The following is a 15208-nucleotide window of genomic DNA, read 5'->3' on the forward strand; positions in this document are numbered from 1 at the left end:
TCGTCAACCTTGGATGGTCGCTCATCTAGGAGAAGGACAACTCCGATTTCAAAACCCGCACTGCCTTGTGTGCGCCTTGGGAAAGGCAAAGGCTACGAGAAGGAAAACTTCGACAACAAACCCGGGTAGAGTGGACTCGACAGCCCAGCAAGGCAGCTACTCTTGGGGAGGAGGCGTAACCCTGAGTAAGAACCTCAACCACCGAAGACGGAAGACAGCAGCCAACTTGGCGTGGGGAGAAAATCGGCTGTCTACGCTTCCACGATAATATGGCTGTACAATTATCTTTGGATCGATGTGGTGTCGTCCTGGTGTCCCGCAGCCAGGGTAGGACGGCGCCGGGCCTCCAGCCTCAAAATCGAACGCAGAAGAAGAAGAAGAAGCTTGAGCACTGGGCTTTTTATAGCCCAAAACTTTCAAGACACTTTGGGATTTGAATCGAGAGCTGTTTGTGATAAGGTCTGACTTCTCACTCTTCAGAACCTTTGTGTTCTTGCACATACCTTTGCGTGAAACAAGGCTTAAATAGTCTTACACTAGGGCTCTTAATGCAGCCCAAACTCATTCCACCTTGTTTGACTGGCTTTGCCACCAAAGGTAATTCAAGCGCAACCTGCAATTGGTTACCGTACATATGCTAACTGTGGCTTATATGGCTAAGCTAGCTCACCTTGACGTCTGACTTGATGAGATAGGTTTTGATATTGTGGGCCCGTAGGTAAGAGTTGCGCTCTCCCCCATAACCAGGCTCCACTTCGTAGTCTCCGTTCAGGCATTTCAGTGATTCCTCTGTTATGTGAACACGGCTAAAAAAGAAAATCATTGGTACCCATGAGGAAGTATGCATTAAAGTACATGCACATTCAGCAGTGCTCCTGCATGCATGTAATTATTAAGCAAACTGCACGGAGACAGACAGACGCAGCCTCTCTATCTCTCACACAAAGTCTCTTTTTCTTTCACTCTCACAATACACGCACACACTCACACACACACACACACACACACACACACACACACACACACACACACACACACACACACACACACACACACACACAACATGGGGTTCTACTCCTAATCTGTACTCCATTGCCAATTCTGAAACCAGGCTTATCTGGCCATATGTGTTGGCCTGATTGGCCACTGACTCATTAAAATGTAAATGATGGATTGACCTTGCCGGAGATTGGTCAAGTGACTCATTAAAACTTTGATGAGTTCGGCCATACCATAGTCTAATTGACTGATAGTGACACACACTCTCTCTGTATTAAAGTCTCCTATACTAGTCCTATATGCTGTGGACAAAAAAATGTACGAACAATTAACAACTAAAAACTGACCCAGGAACACCGCCAGCTTCCATGGTGTTGGCCAAAGTGACGTCATTGGACCACACGTCAAATTGCCATTTGCGAAGCCCCAGCACCCCGCAGTGCACTCGCCCCGTGTGTATTCCTACACGCATGTTGACGTTGGTGCTCGTCACGTCTCGCACTAGTCTGTAGATGATGAAAGTAGTTTGTTAATTTCAATCCTTCTTATTCTCTCAGGTGCAAGAAGACTCAGGTTCCACAATATCTCGCACTTACTCAGTTGTCTTTTTTGTAGAGAAGTTACTTCCCTTTTCCTGTAAGAAGTCAAGACTGTAAGTAAGAAGCAGAAATGTCAGACTTGTGCACTCCTCATAAACTTAATGATCTGTTATTCGTGAATATCTGAAAGCACATTGCATATAGCCACCCAACCCAACCCAATCTTTTTTTTTTTAACCACTTTCTCAGAATTGTTTTGAAATTCCAATTGTCACTCCGATCTCTAAAGTCTCAAAAGCAATCTTACAACAGTTCCAAACATTAAAATAAAGCAGTATGGTAATATGCCTGTACGAAATAAACATAGATGGTCATATAGGAAAACCTATGAAGAAACATATAGGTTTCTATTATAAGCCTATGTCATGCAGTTATAATACCTGGTTTTGTATAGGTTTCTTTAAATGAAACAGACCCCAATTCATATACAAAACCTATATAAAACATATATGGGAATCTGCACTTCCAGAAACCTATATATATGTCTCCTAAAGCTTTCTTATAGGAATCCTATATGAATCAAAACTTAATAGTTTCTGCATGGAAAAATTCAGGACTTAGAAAAGGACTTAGAAAACAAATTGGGACCAAGTTGAGGTCCTGGGAATACATGCACTCGCATTCATAAAGGTTTCCTATATGCCGGTCCCTTATGTGGAGTAATCCAGAACAGGAAGTTTATTTGGTTTGCCTTGAGCATTGTGTCCCCCTGATTAAGCGGCCATGTTGAATGGAATTCAAACTTCTTTGTCTACAGCTCTTTGTATTATAAGCAGAAAATCAGAAAGAGAACCGGTCTAAAATGCAGAATTCTTGCAGAGAGGATTTGTTGATGTATAAATATGAGTGATGAGAATGCTGATATCAAGCTGATTCTGTTCGGTGGCTGGCAGAATGCCTGGGAAACCTATAGGAATCATAAATGAGACCTAGTGTAGGGGGCCCGGTAGCTCAGTTGGTAGAGCACTGGACTTGTGATCGAAAGGTCGCAGGTTCGAATTCGGGCCGGGACGGACACGGGTCAACTTTATGTGCAGACCCAGAGACGGAAGCCATGTCCCACCCCCGTGTCATCACAATGGCACGTAAAAGACCTTGGTCATTCTGCCATAAGTGCAGGTGGCTGAATACACCTAAACACGCAGACACCTGGGTAGCACGACTCCATTGCTGCTAGCTTTCCACTGGGAGGAAGCGACCCGAATTTCTCAGCGATGGGACAATAAAGTAATGAAAATGAAATGAAATGAAAGCTTTTGTTTATGCATTCATATAGGATTCATAATGGTTCCCTCATCTCATTACCATTTAAAATCCCTACACACAAAATAGGTGAGCAGACTAATAGAAGACCTAAAGGTTTCCTATATGAAACCTATGGGACTAATTTAAAGTGATTTTCCTATAGGAGACCTATATATGAGTTCATTTCGTACGGGTGGTGTTGTGTTTTGTTATTGTTGATTTTGTATTATCCATTCTCCCTTTTGATGTATTATGATGTATTATGCATTTGTGCGGCAGGCCTATTAGTATTTAGGCAAATTTCTGTTTGTTTTCTTCAGTTTTTTTGTGTTTTGCTATTTTTTAAAAATATAGAGAGAGCAGTGTGATATAAATAGAAAATAAAATAATTACTCTTGGATCTATTTAAAATTATCTATAGTTCTAATGAATAAATTCTTATATATTGATACTTTGAATCAGTATAGCATTAAAGCACATTTAGTGTGTTTTATTGCTTTTCTAGAAACAAAGAACACTCATCACATGTAACCATTATGCAAAGATCTGCATAAAACATTCATCTTCACGAATTCTGATTGAACTACACAAACTAGAGTTAGTCTGTGAGTCAAGTGCATCGGAGCTCAGACATCTAATTACTTAATTTATACAGTGAGAAAAACTGATAGTGAATGTGGTGAATATTGATTGGTAGAGCACATCTCCAGGTTTTCTTCCCAATGTGCCATATATTCTATCAATTAAAACAACACTACATGCAAACACTCACGTTTATATTACCTTTCGTGTCCAGTTAACGAGAACATTCATGATTTTCTTATGTCACACGCTTTCCTTCTTTGCCGCTACTAAAGCAAACGTGTGCAAGATTGTATGTTACGCGCTTTGGAGCATGTGCAAGAACGGATTCAAACTCGAAATCGTCCCTCCAAAAAACCCAAAATGCACACACGACTTTTATTTCTTCTGCTGTTATCGTTTCTTCTCTTTACAAATTCTTCAACGCTCAGAATACTGAAAACGGCATCCCAGACGACAGTACTGTTTCCATACGCGAATTTAGCTGCCCTTGGAAAGTGGCTCACTCAGGAGGCCTGTTAGTCTGACACTATAAGGACAGAGTTGTGAACATAGATGACAAAGATCCCGGAAAGAACAAACATTTCGCGGATGCAGACACAGAAAGACGTCATGAAGATTGCGATGCTTCAAAAGATACAGACTGTGACGATGACTCTGACGTCATTCACATATTCCGAGACGTCATTTATAGTTGTTCGGTCACTTTCGTCAAAAAGTAGATCTCTCCACAATGGCTGCTCCTGTGTTTAGGTTTATCAAGCGTGAGTACGCAAAACGTGTTTGTTCTCTCCTCTGTTGAAGCTGTGAGACATAATCGCCATTACGAGCTAGTCGTGTGACAGAGAGTTTTCTTGCACACTCGACTGCTGCTGTTTCACTCCGGCTAAAGCCGTCGTGAAACATCTACAGTCTCGTGTGCAAGAAAACTCTCTGTCACACGACTAGCTCGTAATAGCGGGTACTGTATCAAGTTCCTCATTACCAGACAGAACCATTGGCCTAATTGTTTCTCAGTTTCTCATGTCATCCAACTATACTCAGAAAGTTCTATTTGCAGTATGTTTGTGAATTAGTTACTTTCATTTGTGCTTTCATTATTCATTTGCCTGTATAATAACTATAAATGTCTTTAAGTTTCTGTTGGCCAATTCTTTCAACAGTGAAATGTGTACTGTATGCACGGATCAATACAATCTATTTTACCATTCTAACAGTTTTGAATTCCATAATTCTCCTGTTTCATATTAAACAGTGCCAATTAACTGTTACGGCTTAATTCACAGCACTGGAAAGTCTCAATGTTTTCAGTTCTAAAATGTGTTTTAATAAGCTACAATTAACACTTCACATCACACAGTCACTGAAAGGCTTTTACCGCACTTAAAGTTTAAATACTTTTAGTTGTAAAATGTGGGTTACAAAATTAATACACAGGTGGAACTGCAAACTATCAGTGAAAGTTAATGCTGGTTAGTTTAATTAACACATATTCAATTCAGACAAACAAGCATAATAAGCAAAAGGTTACCCTGGTTCATTTTCCTGCAGAAAGAAAAGGGATTGGCATTGACCTCAGCCGATGGATACACAAAACTATCAGACGACATGAGAGAAAATTCTTTATAAATCTTGTACTTTCTAAAACTTGGTGTAATCAATAAATAAAATAAAAATTCTGCCATAATTAAATCTTTCTTGATAAATCAACAAGAGAGATAATCGCGTCTAATTTCAACAACATAAAAAGTGTCATCATTAATAGAATAAAGTAACCCTCCTTCCAGCATTAAGCTCTTTCAGATTTTTGTTATTTTACTTCTTTTTTTTTAGAAGTTGCCAATGTCATTATAAAGTTTAGCGCTTAATTAATCTTAAAAGCTATCAAGAATTACATATATTTATCATTTCTCTTTCTAGCATGAAGATCAGCAGCTTGAATGTACATGTATTAAGATACAATGATCAGCTGCATGATGGGATCCAGCACCATGATGACAGAATTAAACAATGCAACACAAAAAAGCTTTTAGCCTTCCAAAGACATTGGACACTTAAGGCTGGAGTTCACACCTGAGGCCATATTTCAAAGTGGTTAGGCAGTTTTAAAGGTTTGTTTTTATGTTAGTTCAGTGTTTTGTTTATCAGGAAAAAACAAAATGAATAGAGCTTGTCGCGCAAAATTTTGAGATAGCGACTGAAGTTTGAGCATAGGTAAGAGATTTTTTCACGCAAACCCTACTGAAGAAATTGTGATATTGTATTGTGAATATGTTAACAAAAAAACAATCGGATGATCAGAAACTGAAGAAGAGAAATAGGGAAGCAAAATAGAACATCAAACATAGTGATTTTACAGGTGAATTTGGAAAAAAACCCTTATGTATCCATTTTTGAAGCCCAATTTGAAGCATGGAACACAGTCAAACATAAATTAAAAGTGTTAAAGTGGTTACAGTGTTCAGAAATGGTGTTAAATAACAAGTTGAGTTATCCCTCTTCACAAATTTTAAGAGAAATACACCTCTTGTCGCGCAAAATTTTGAACTGTGATGCTTTTACTACCCCCACCCCCTACTCATTTTTCAGAAAAGAGTGCATATTATCTTCCAAATAGACAAGCAAGGTAGTCAGATGATCAAAACTTCAGAACAAAAATAGGGAAGCAAAATAGAACATGCAACATAGTGATTTAACTGGTGAATTCAGAAAAAACACACTTTTTTACTCATTTTATTAGCTGAATTTAAAGCTTGGAAGACAGAAATAAATAAATTAAAAGTGCAAAACTGGTTACAGTGTTCAGAAATAGTGTTAGATACCAAGTTGAGTTATCCCTCTTCATCACAGTTAAAAGAAACGCACCTCTTGTCGCGCAAAATCTTGAACTGTGATGCTTTTACTACCCCTACCCCCTACCCATTCTTCAGAAAAGGGTGCATATTATCTTCCAAATAGAATGGCAAGGTAATCAGATGATCAAAAACTTCAGAACAGAAATAGGGAAGCAAAAAAGAACACCCAACAGAGTTATTTAACTGTTGAATTAAGAAAAAACACACTTGTTTACTCATTTTTTAAGCTGAATTCAAAACCTGGATGACAAAAAAAAATAAATTAACAGTGCTAAAGTGTTTACAGTGTTCAGAAATAGTGTTAGATACCAAGTTTAGTTATCCCTCTTCATCACAGTTAAAAGAAACACACCTCTTGTCGCACAAAATCTTGAACTGTGATGCTTTTACTTCCCCCACCCCCTACCCATTTTTCAGAAAAGAGTGCATATTGTCTTCCAAATAGACAAGCAAGGTAGTCAGATGATCAAAAACTTCAGAACAGAAATAGGGAAGCAAAATAGAACATCCAACATAGTAATTTAACTGTTGAATTCAGAAAAAAACACTTTTTTACTCATTTTATTAGCTGAATTTAAAGCTTGGAAGACAGAAAAAAAATTAAGTCAAGTCAAAGTCAAACAGTTTATTTACCAAATGCAAAGCACAGGATTTTGTTCATGGTGTATGCATAAAACTTCACACTCCTTCCACACGCATATATATCACAAAGTGCTAATGTGGTTTCAGTGTTCATAAATAGTGTTAGATACCAAGTTCAGTTATCCCTCTTCATCACAGTTAAAAGAAACACACCTCTTGTCGCGCAAAATCTTGAACTTTGATGCTTTTACTACCCCCACCCCCTACCTATTTTTCAGAAAAGAGTGCATATTATCTTACAAATAGGAAAGCAAGGTAATCAGATGATCAAAAACTTAAGATAAATACTAAAATAGGGAAGCAAAATAGAATATCCAACATAGTGATTTAACTGTTGAATTAAAAAAACACCTTTTTTTTCTCATTTTTTGAAGCTGAATTAGAAGTTTGGAATTCCTCCGAAAGCGGCGTATGGCTGCCTAAATGGCGGGGTAAAAACGGTCATACACGTAAAAATCCACTCGTGCTAAAAACATGAGTGAACGTGGGAGTCTAAGCCCATGAACGAAGAAGAAGAGGAGGAGAAGAAGAAGAAGTTTGGAAGACAGAAAAAATAAATTAAAAGTGCTAAAGTGGTTACAGTGGTTACAGTGTTCAGAAATAGTGTTAGATACCAAGTTGAGTTGTCGCTCTTTATCACAGTTAAAAGAAACACACCTCTTGTCGCGCACAATCTTGAACTGTGATCCTTTTACTACCCCCGCCCCCTACCCATTTGAACACAAAAGAGTGTATATTCTCTTCCAATTAGAAAAATAAGTAATTTGCAACTGGACATTTTTAAAATACATATTTTCTGTCAGTCCAAGGATTGCTTAGTCCATTAAAAACAAACAGACTAGGATTTAGCGCACCCATTTTAAGAAAAAGTTAACATGATAATTGATATAAATATATATGATCAGACTTTTTTTTATGCAATTACTACTGAAGATTCCAGACCAGGTAAAACAATCATTTTATATTCTTTGTCACATTTTTAACTTTTTTTTAATAAATTTATCTATAGCGAGTTTTGTCTCTTTGTGTCATTTAGTTATTTTGAAGAATTCTATCCTGGCAAAAAAAATTAAAAATCCCTACCTACCTACCCTATTTTGTTTACCCATGTTATTAGAAACAGACAATTTATTTTTTATTGGTCTGAAGATCTTGAAACATTTGTTTTAACAGAGAAATAACAAGTACAGCCCTTAGCTGTGTCACTCGAATTTCTTTGTCAGGCTGAAACTTAGCTGTTGCGTTGAAGTCTGCTGTGTGTGTCTGGGTCCAAAGCAACTTTCACATTCTCATCTACACATTCTCATCTACACACTCACGTTACTCACACAATTATACAATTCTACCCACAGAGGCGTTCGGGGATGGGGGTCTCGCACTCGGGCGAATCACACCACAAAATACAAAGTATAACGTACACAGATTTTTCTATTGAACCAAAAGGCAAATTAAATCATGAATAAATCAATCAAGCAAAACTTCCACACAATGACACATTCACTCTCGGTTCACACTGCGCTCTGGGCATGCACACTTGGCAGCGCGTATACGTTCCGACGCCGTTTGTCTTCCTGCAAGTCCAGCACAGGCACACGATTGTCCAAGAATCACAATAATCCTCGTGAATGTCACAGCAGGCATAGTAAGGTTACGTAGAAAAGTCCAAAAGGGTGCGTTAATGGTGGTAATCCGGCACACACACACACACACACACACACTCCGGTTTGGTAAGTTACCTGATAAATAATGTAGCCTGTAGATTTAACGGGGAGACTGATCAGACAGGAAGAGTAATACTTTCACATTTCCGATGTTCAGCGATAAACTTGTTTTCTTCGAGAGTTCGATCTTCGTGCGATTCTGGCGCGTTGTCACCAAGAACGTTAAAAAAACACAGGATATCATCATGATGCCTCTCTACAAAAACCAGGTCTAGGAACTCTTCATCTAAAGTCAGTCAGTATTAACCTCCTCAACACAATCATCATCTTGTTGTCCCATAGTGATTTCTGCCGCCAAAGAACATGTGGTTCTCAACTCAAAAGAACGATTTGTCGTCTTCCGGCATTGCGAAATTCAGATCTACCCCAACTTCGTGCATTGATCTGAGCAATAAAATGTCTATGCGATAATCTGCAAACATCTCTTCAATACAATCTGCATCTTGTCCCATTGTGATTTCTGTCGGCAAAGAACATGTGGTTCTCAACGTACTCACAGGACCAATTTGTCATCTTCCAGTGTGAAAATCTGATCTGCCCCAAGTACGTGAAATAAAATGTAGAAGCGATAATCTGAAAAAAATCTGTTCGCGTGAACGCTGCCACGTTGTCATCAGTCCAATGTCTTTTATCCAGAGCAGGGACGAACACACTTTTTCCTCAGCAGTTTGTTATGTTTATCCGCAGACTGCTTTCCATTACTTGTCTGTTTTAGATTGACTCGTATGGTTCTTCAGCCAGGCAAGAAGTGCTTGTTTACAGTGACACGTTCTCACGCACGACATGTCGTAAATGCAAGTTCTAACGATTGTTTTTTATTGCACTGATAGAGAATGTCGATAGTTGTAAACTTCTGACATTTCCTAATGTTTATTTCATTATTTTGCATACGGATATGGCTAATAAGTGGATAATCTGTTACGACACGAAACGCGTTCTAAATCCGGGAAGGGAGGCTACTCCAGCGTACTGTCAGGTGTGTTCTAATACCTTAAGGCCAGACCGAATCCATCTGAGGGAAAGTAAAAAATAAAATTACATAATGATTCAGTTTTGGTCTTGAAATTCAAAACTATACCTGCAGAAAAACACCAGCATGTGCCATAATACGCAGCTTTGGAAAAACCAGATGCCAAATACTTTTTTTTTATCAAAATGTACACAGCCAAAACATTATGGCTCACACAGATGTCATTTTATGAAATTTCTAAGGCACAAAATCTTTACTGATCAAAGAAAGCAGCTACAGGATGTTGCTTTTTGGTATGTGTCAAAGTAGAAGGATGGCCAAAGCACACGACAAGGCAGGGACAGATCTGCAGCAGTTCATGTAATGGTTTACACAGGTCAAAATTAAATATCGTTTAAATATGAAACTTCTAAATAGTTTATAGTATACTCACGCAATAGCATCTATCATATCCAGGCCCATTTCAACACAGCAGTGGGCGTGGTCAGCGCGGGGCTCTGGCAGACCTGACACACAGTAGTAGCAGTCCCCTAAGATCTTGATCCGGAGACAGTGATTTTCGGCGGCTAGGTTGTCAAAACGGGCAAAAAGCTCGTTCAGCAGCTGCACCAATTCCTGGGCTGTGCATTGTGAGGACAGCAACGTGAACCCACAGATGTCCGCAAACAGGATGCTGCACAGAAGAAAAGCCAGGCTTTGTTCAATAATGGCATTATTTGTCATGAAAACCCCGACATGCAAATTAGTCAGAAATGATATGTTGCCAATAAGGTAAAGTTACTATGCTTTAAAAACTGTTTAAAACTGAATCAAAAAGAAAACACGAACAACAAATCATTGCCTCAAAAGTTTATTTAAAACTAAAACACCTGCTCCTCCCCCCCCCCCCCCCCCCCCCTCCTCTCGCACCCCCCCCCCCCCCTCTTTTCCCATCCCTTCTTTCAGTTTCCTCCTCGCCTTCTTCAAGGACATTTTTATCTTTCAATTTAGGCTTGCCTCTCCCACCCCCCCCCCCCCCTCCCTTGATTACTCTGAACATGACCACAATTATGCCCCTTGAATGCTTAGAGATCACTGTTAGTTTTTAAACAGTCCATCACACAGGTTTCTGCTTTATGTTCACCAATGCAGTCATGTGTTTACTAAGAAAATTGCTCAGATCGCAGAGGAAGTAAAACAATTCAATTTATCTCCCAGTTTCATTCTTAATTTTTTCATCTTGAAGCGAGACCAAGCCAAAAGGGGGAGATCGAGAGAGTACCGTGCAAAAGAGAGCAAAAGTAAGAGAGTCGAAAAAGAAATTGAGAGAGAGAGATCAAATCATATTTTACAGAGAGAGAGAGAGAGAGAGAGAGAGAGAGAGAGAGAGAGAGAGAGAGAGAGAGAGAGAGAGAGAGAGAGAGAGAGAGAGAGAGAGAGATAGAGAGAGGGAGCGCGAGAGAGAGAGAGAGAGAGAGAGAGAGAGAGAGAGAGAGAGAGAGAGAGAGCTAGAGAGAGAGAGAGAGATCAAATCAAATCAAATCAAATCAAATTTTATTTTACGAGGGTTGTGGCATAAGCAATTATAAACGAGCTTCTTTTCAACCAGCCCTCGCCCAGAGAGGGACTATTCTAATCTTAAATACATGTATATACAAACGTAAAACAATTACAAAAGATAAGCATGACAGTAAAAAAAAAATAAAAAAATAAAAAATAAAAAGGCAGAAAAACTATTCACAGAGAGAGAGAGAGAGGGAGAGAGGAGGAGGAGAGAGAGAGAGAGAGAGAGGAGGAGAGAGGGAGAGAGAGGGAGGGAGATAGACAGATCGACAGAGAAAGGGGGGACAGAGAGAGGGGGGAAAGAGAGAGCCTAGAGGAGAGAAAGCCAGAGAGCAAGGGACACGTTGGTTGTTGAGCGGCATAATCTGCATCAGAAAAGAACGATGGTTTGAATTTCACATGAAACAAAGAAATTGTCTACAATCCTTAAAATGAAACCACTCCTGAATTCTGTTTCTAACTCAAGCCTCCGAGAATGTCAGCTGCTCATTATAAAGAAGGCGTATTAAACTTGACCCTCCCTTTCCTCCTAATATCTTATTTCTAAGACACTTAAACTTAACACCTTTGTGTGTGTGTGTGTGTGTGTGTGTGTGTGTGTGTGTGTGTGTGTGTGTGTGTGTGTGTGTGTGTGTGTGTGTGTGTGTGTGTGTGTGTGTGTGTGTGTGTGTGTGTGTGCGTGTGCATGTGTGTGTGTGTGTTTTGTGTGTGTGTGCAAAGCAGCACGCACAGAGATTTCGACACCCCTGACTTGAAGGTAAACAGTATTATTTTTTACACACACACACACACACACACACACACACACACACACACACACACACACACACACACACACACACACACACACACACACACACAATAATATGTAGAGCAATGAGTGGATGTTTGTTTTAGACACACACAAATAAAAATCTGTCAGTGGAGCATAACACCTGATACCCAAATGGTTTAAAAGCTTTTTTTGTATAGGCGTATTTTGCAAGCTACAAACCCACACATCATGACCTATCAACCAATCCCTTAAAATTGCTTTTACATCTACAGACTAATATAGCTCTCTGAGTGTGCAGTACCATTTAATTCGCAAAAACACTGACAGTTTTTACCGAAAATTAATTTGGTTAAAACAACCAACCAGCTACTCGCTTAATTGTTCATAAGTAATTACTGAATCAAAAGAAAAGAACAAAAAATACTCAAGTCCAGAAAGTGTTAAACAGGCAGTGGAGAATAAATGCTGCCTTAAGCTACCATACACCCACTAGTTGACACACAAAATCTGCTGATCAACAACAAAAATCTATTAAAAAAAATCAGACCTCCCAGAAAACACAGTATTCCGTGGGTACAGTGATGGGTATTCTCTTCCTTCTGAAGTCGACTATCAGCCTTAGTCTTCGAGACTGATAACAGACGAAAGACGAACGTGATTGTAGAATGGCCGACTTCGACAGTGATCTCCGTTCTGTTCTTCACAGTTATGGTAAAGACATCGTCCTAAGGTCAAAACAAGTCGAAATTTTGAGACTGCTGTGGGAAGGAGACCGTGATATTGTTGCATCACTCCCAACTGGTTACGGAAAAAGTCGTCTGTTCCGTAGCCATTTTGTTATGATCACGTGACAAAGTTGATTATCACGTGACACTTTTGCCATATTTAGAGTTGTTTGCACAGTAAATTACATCCGCGAAAGACAGCTCGCTTGAAAGTATCTTACATAACAATTCCTTTCTAAATTTAAAAATCACACACCATGAAAAATCATTATCGACGATCGCGAATCTGCATATATCATTAACACATTACGAAAAGGGAAGGGAACTCAACCTGAGTTCAGGATGGGTTATAGGGGTGAAGATGATTGGGGCCCTGGATGTGACGATTGTGGTGGTAGCTAGAGCACATTAGGAAGAATTCAACAACTCATGTTGCTTTCCTTCTTATCCTGCCCATGAATTTTGTTGTTAACTAAGTTACAGAAATACTCATGCATTGCAACCACAAAATTACAATTTATTTGAAACCATATAATTTAGAATGTATAAATCATGTGCAGAAATAAGAACACACTCCCTTGCACATATCAAAAACTCGTAAAACAGTGCAAGTAATGACAGCACAAACAAGCCTTATGACTCTTTGTGTCTCTTTCCTGTTTGCACCTTAATCCGAAGATAAAACTTAAAGGTACTGAACTTGTCAAATCCAGGTGCACGGAGCCCCTGGGGCTTTTAGTCATACATCAGGCAGCTATCCGTTAGAAGAACTACCAAGTTTCATTGACTTGCACCCAAAGAGTCAGAACTGCGATTTTTTTACGAATTAATTTCGTACTCGGACCCGGCTGGTCTTGGCCTATTTTTGGATCTAAATTTAGATCAGGTGATCACCACATCATGCACAAAAAGACATGTCACTAGCAAACTATGTCAGACGTCATCATGAGTTTGTGTAAAACAAAATGGAGGCCGTAATCACTCAGTTGAATCGAACTCCGACCAAACACCACGTAATAACTAGGTTAATTTATGCACTCGCGTGAACAAGAACCTGTCGAGCTTCACAGATGTCGTCGTTGGGTAGTTTTGAGTTTGTTTTACTACCATAGGATGATTTTTGAACTGTAAATGCACTCAGCTGCAACAAAAACGCAAAACGAAGGCTGTGAGCTGCACTGTGCCTTTAAGCCACGATCGATATCCTAGAAAGGCTGACATGAGTGCAATTTTAACAACATGCCTCACATAATCAGCCGCTCTTGGTAACTTGTCTGACAACCAACCGTTGGGAAAAGCGCGGCCTAACGAGCAATACATCTCTCAGCTCAAATTACGCCTAACTGTAGCTCAGTAGCAAAGTGATTACTAGTGCTTGTTACTAAGAGAAACAGCCTCCACAACTTTCTCTCTTCAAAGGCACAATCCTTTCCGTGTAAACAGTTCGACTTTCCATCTCTGAGATCTTCTTCTTCTTCAGCGTTCCAGAATTTTCTGGTTACGTGTGAGCTCATTTGCCCATTTGGGTTCCCCACACCATACTCTGAGAGCATAGTCAGCTCACTCCGCTTTCGTTGAGTAGGCATGCTGGGTATTTTCGTGTTTCCATAACCCACCAAACTCCGACATGGATTACAGTATCTTTTCCGTGCGTACTTCGTCTTGTGCTTGCGTGTCCACACGAAGGGGGTTAAGTCACCAGCAGGTCTGCACATAAGTTGACCTGGGAGATCGGAAAAATCTCCACTCTTAACCCACCAGGCGGCAGCGACCGGGGTTCAAACTCACGACCTCCCGATACATGGGATAAGATAATATTCTCCACTTGGACACACACCTGAAATCAACAGCCTAAGTGCTCTCTGTGCAGACTGGGAATTTTTCGATGAATTAATTTCTTAAAACAGATTTATAAATGAAAGAAAGGACACGTACTGTGGTTGGCTTTTTGTTAAATTAATTGCTAACAAAAAATACTTTCACTCTGCCGAGGAAGCACCCAGGATGGTTATAGTCGAGTCGTTTACACAGGAAAAACTGCGCCTTTAACAACTCCTCTCCCTTTTCTCTGTTTGGCTCCAACAGCAACAGTACACCCCCCTTCTCCCAGGACTGATCTCCCCTACCCCCTGTGGTCTTCCCCTTGTTATTTTGCCATGTAGTTTCACATGGGAACAATCAGTCAGATCAATACTCAAGGGACAGAAAGTGGACTCTGGTGTCATGCCTATTGTCGCTTGAAAACTCTCGACCCATTTAATCTAGGGATCTGAAGACATAATTTTGTTGCCATAGTTTTTAGCAGGCGGCTGCACAAAAAATAATGTCCTTCGATCTTTTTTATTTTGCAAATGGCAGACAGGTCAAGGAAGGTTGAAACTGGAGAAGCAATGACTGGTAAAGAAGATTATTTTTTTTTTTATATATATATATGTTTGTTTGCTTGAAGAGTGTGCACATACTTTATGTGGGTTTGCGCGCGTGCGCATGTGTGTGTGTGTGTGTGTGTGTGTGTGTGTGTGTGTGTGTGTGTGTGCGTGTGTGTGCGTGTGC

General features: G+C 39.7%; 1 protein-coding gene across 1 annotated transcript in view; it reads right to left on the reverse strand.

Moving 5' to 3' along the window:
- The window catches only part of LOC138982610 (adenylate cyclase type 5-like), a 65295-nt gene that overhangs the window by 29390 nt on the left and 20697 nt on the right, over positions 1 to 15208 (reverse strand). Inside the window, exons 9-11 of the mRNA XM_070355940.1 lie at positions 10047 to 10286; positions 1347 to 1505; positions 671 to 806 (exon numbers count right to left, since the gene is read on the reverse strand). Of these exons, the coding sequence (XP_070212041.1) occupies positions 671 to 806; positions 1347 to 1505; positions 10047 to 10286 (535 nt within the window). The remainder of the gene's footprint in view (positions 1 to 670; positions 807 to 1346; positions 1506 to 10046; positions 10287 to 15208) is intronic.

The sequence above is a fragment of the Littorina saxatilis genome, linkage group LG12 (genome assembly GCF_037325665.1).
Source record: "Littorina saxatilis isolate snail1 linkage group LG12, US_GU_Lsax_2.0, whole genome shotgun sequence".
NCBI lineage: Eukaryota > Metazoa > Mollusca > Gastropoda > Littorinimorpha > Littorinidae > Littorina > Littorina saxatilis.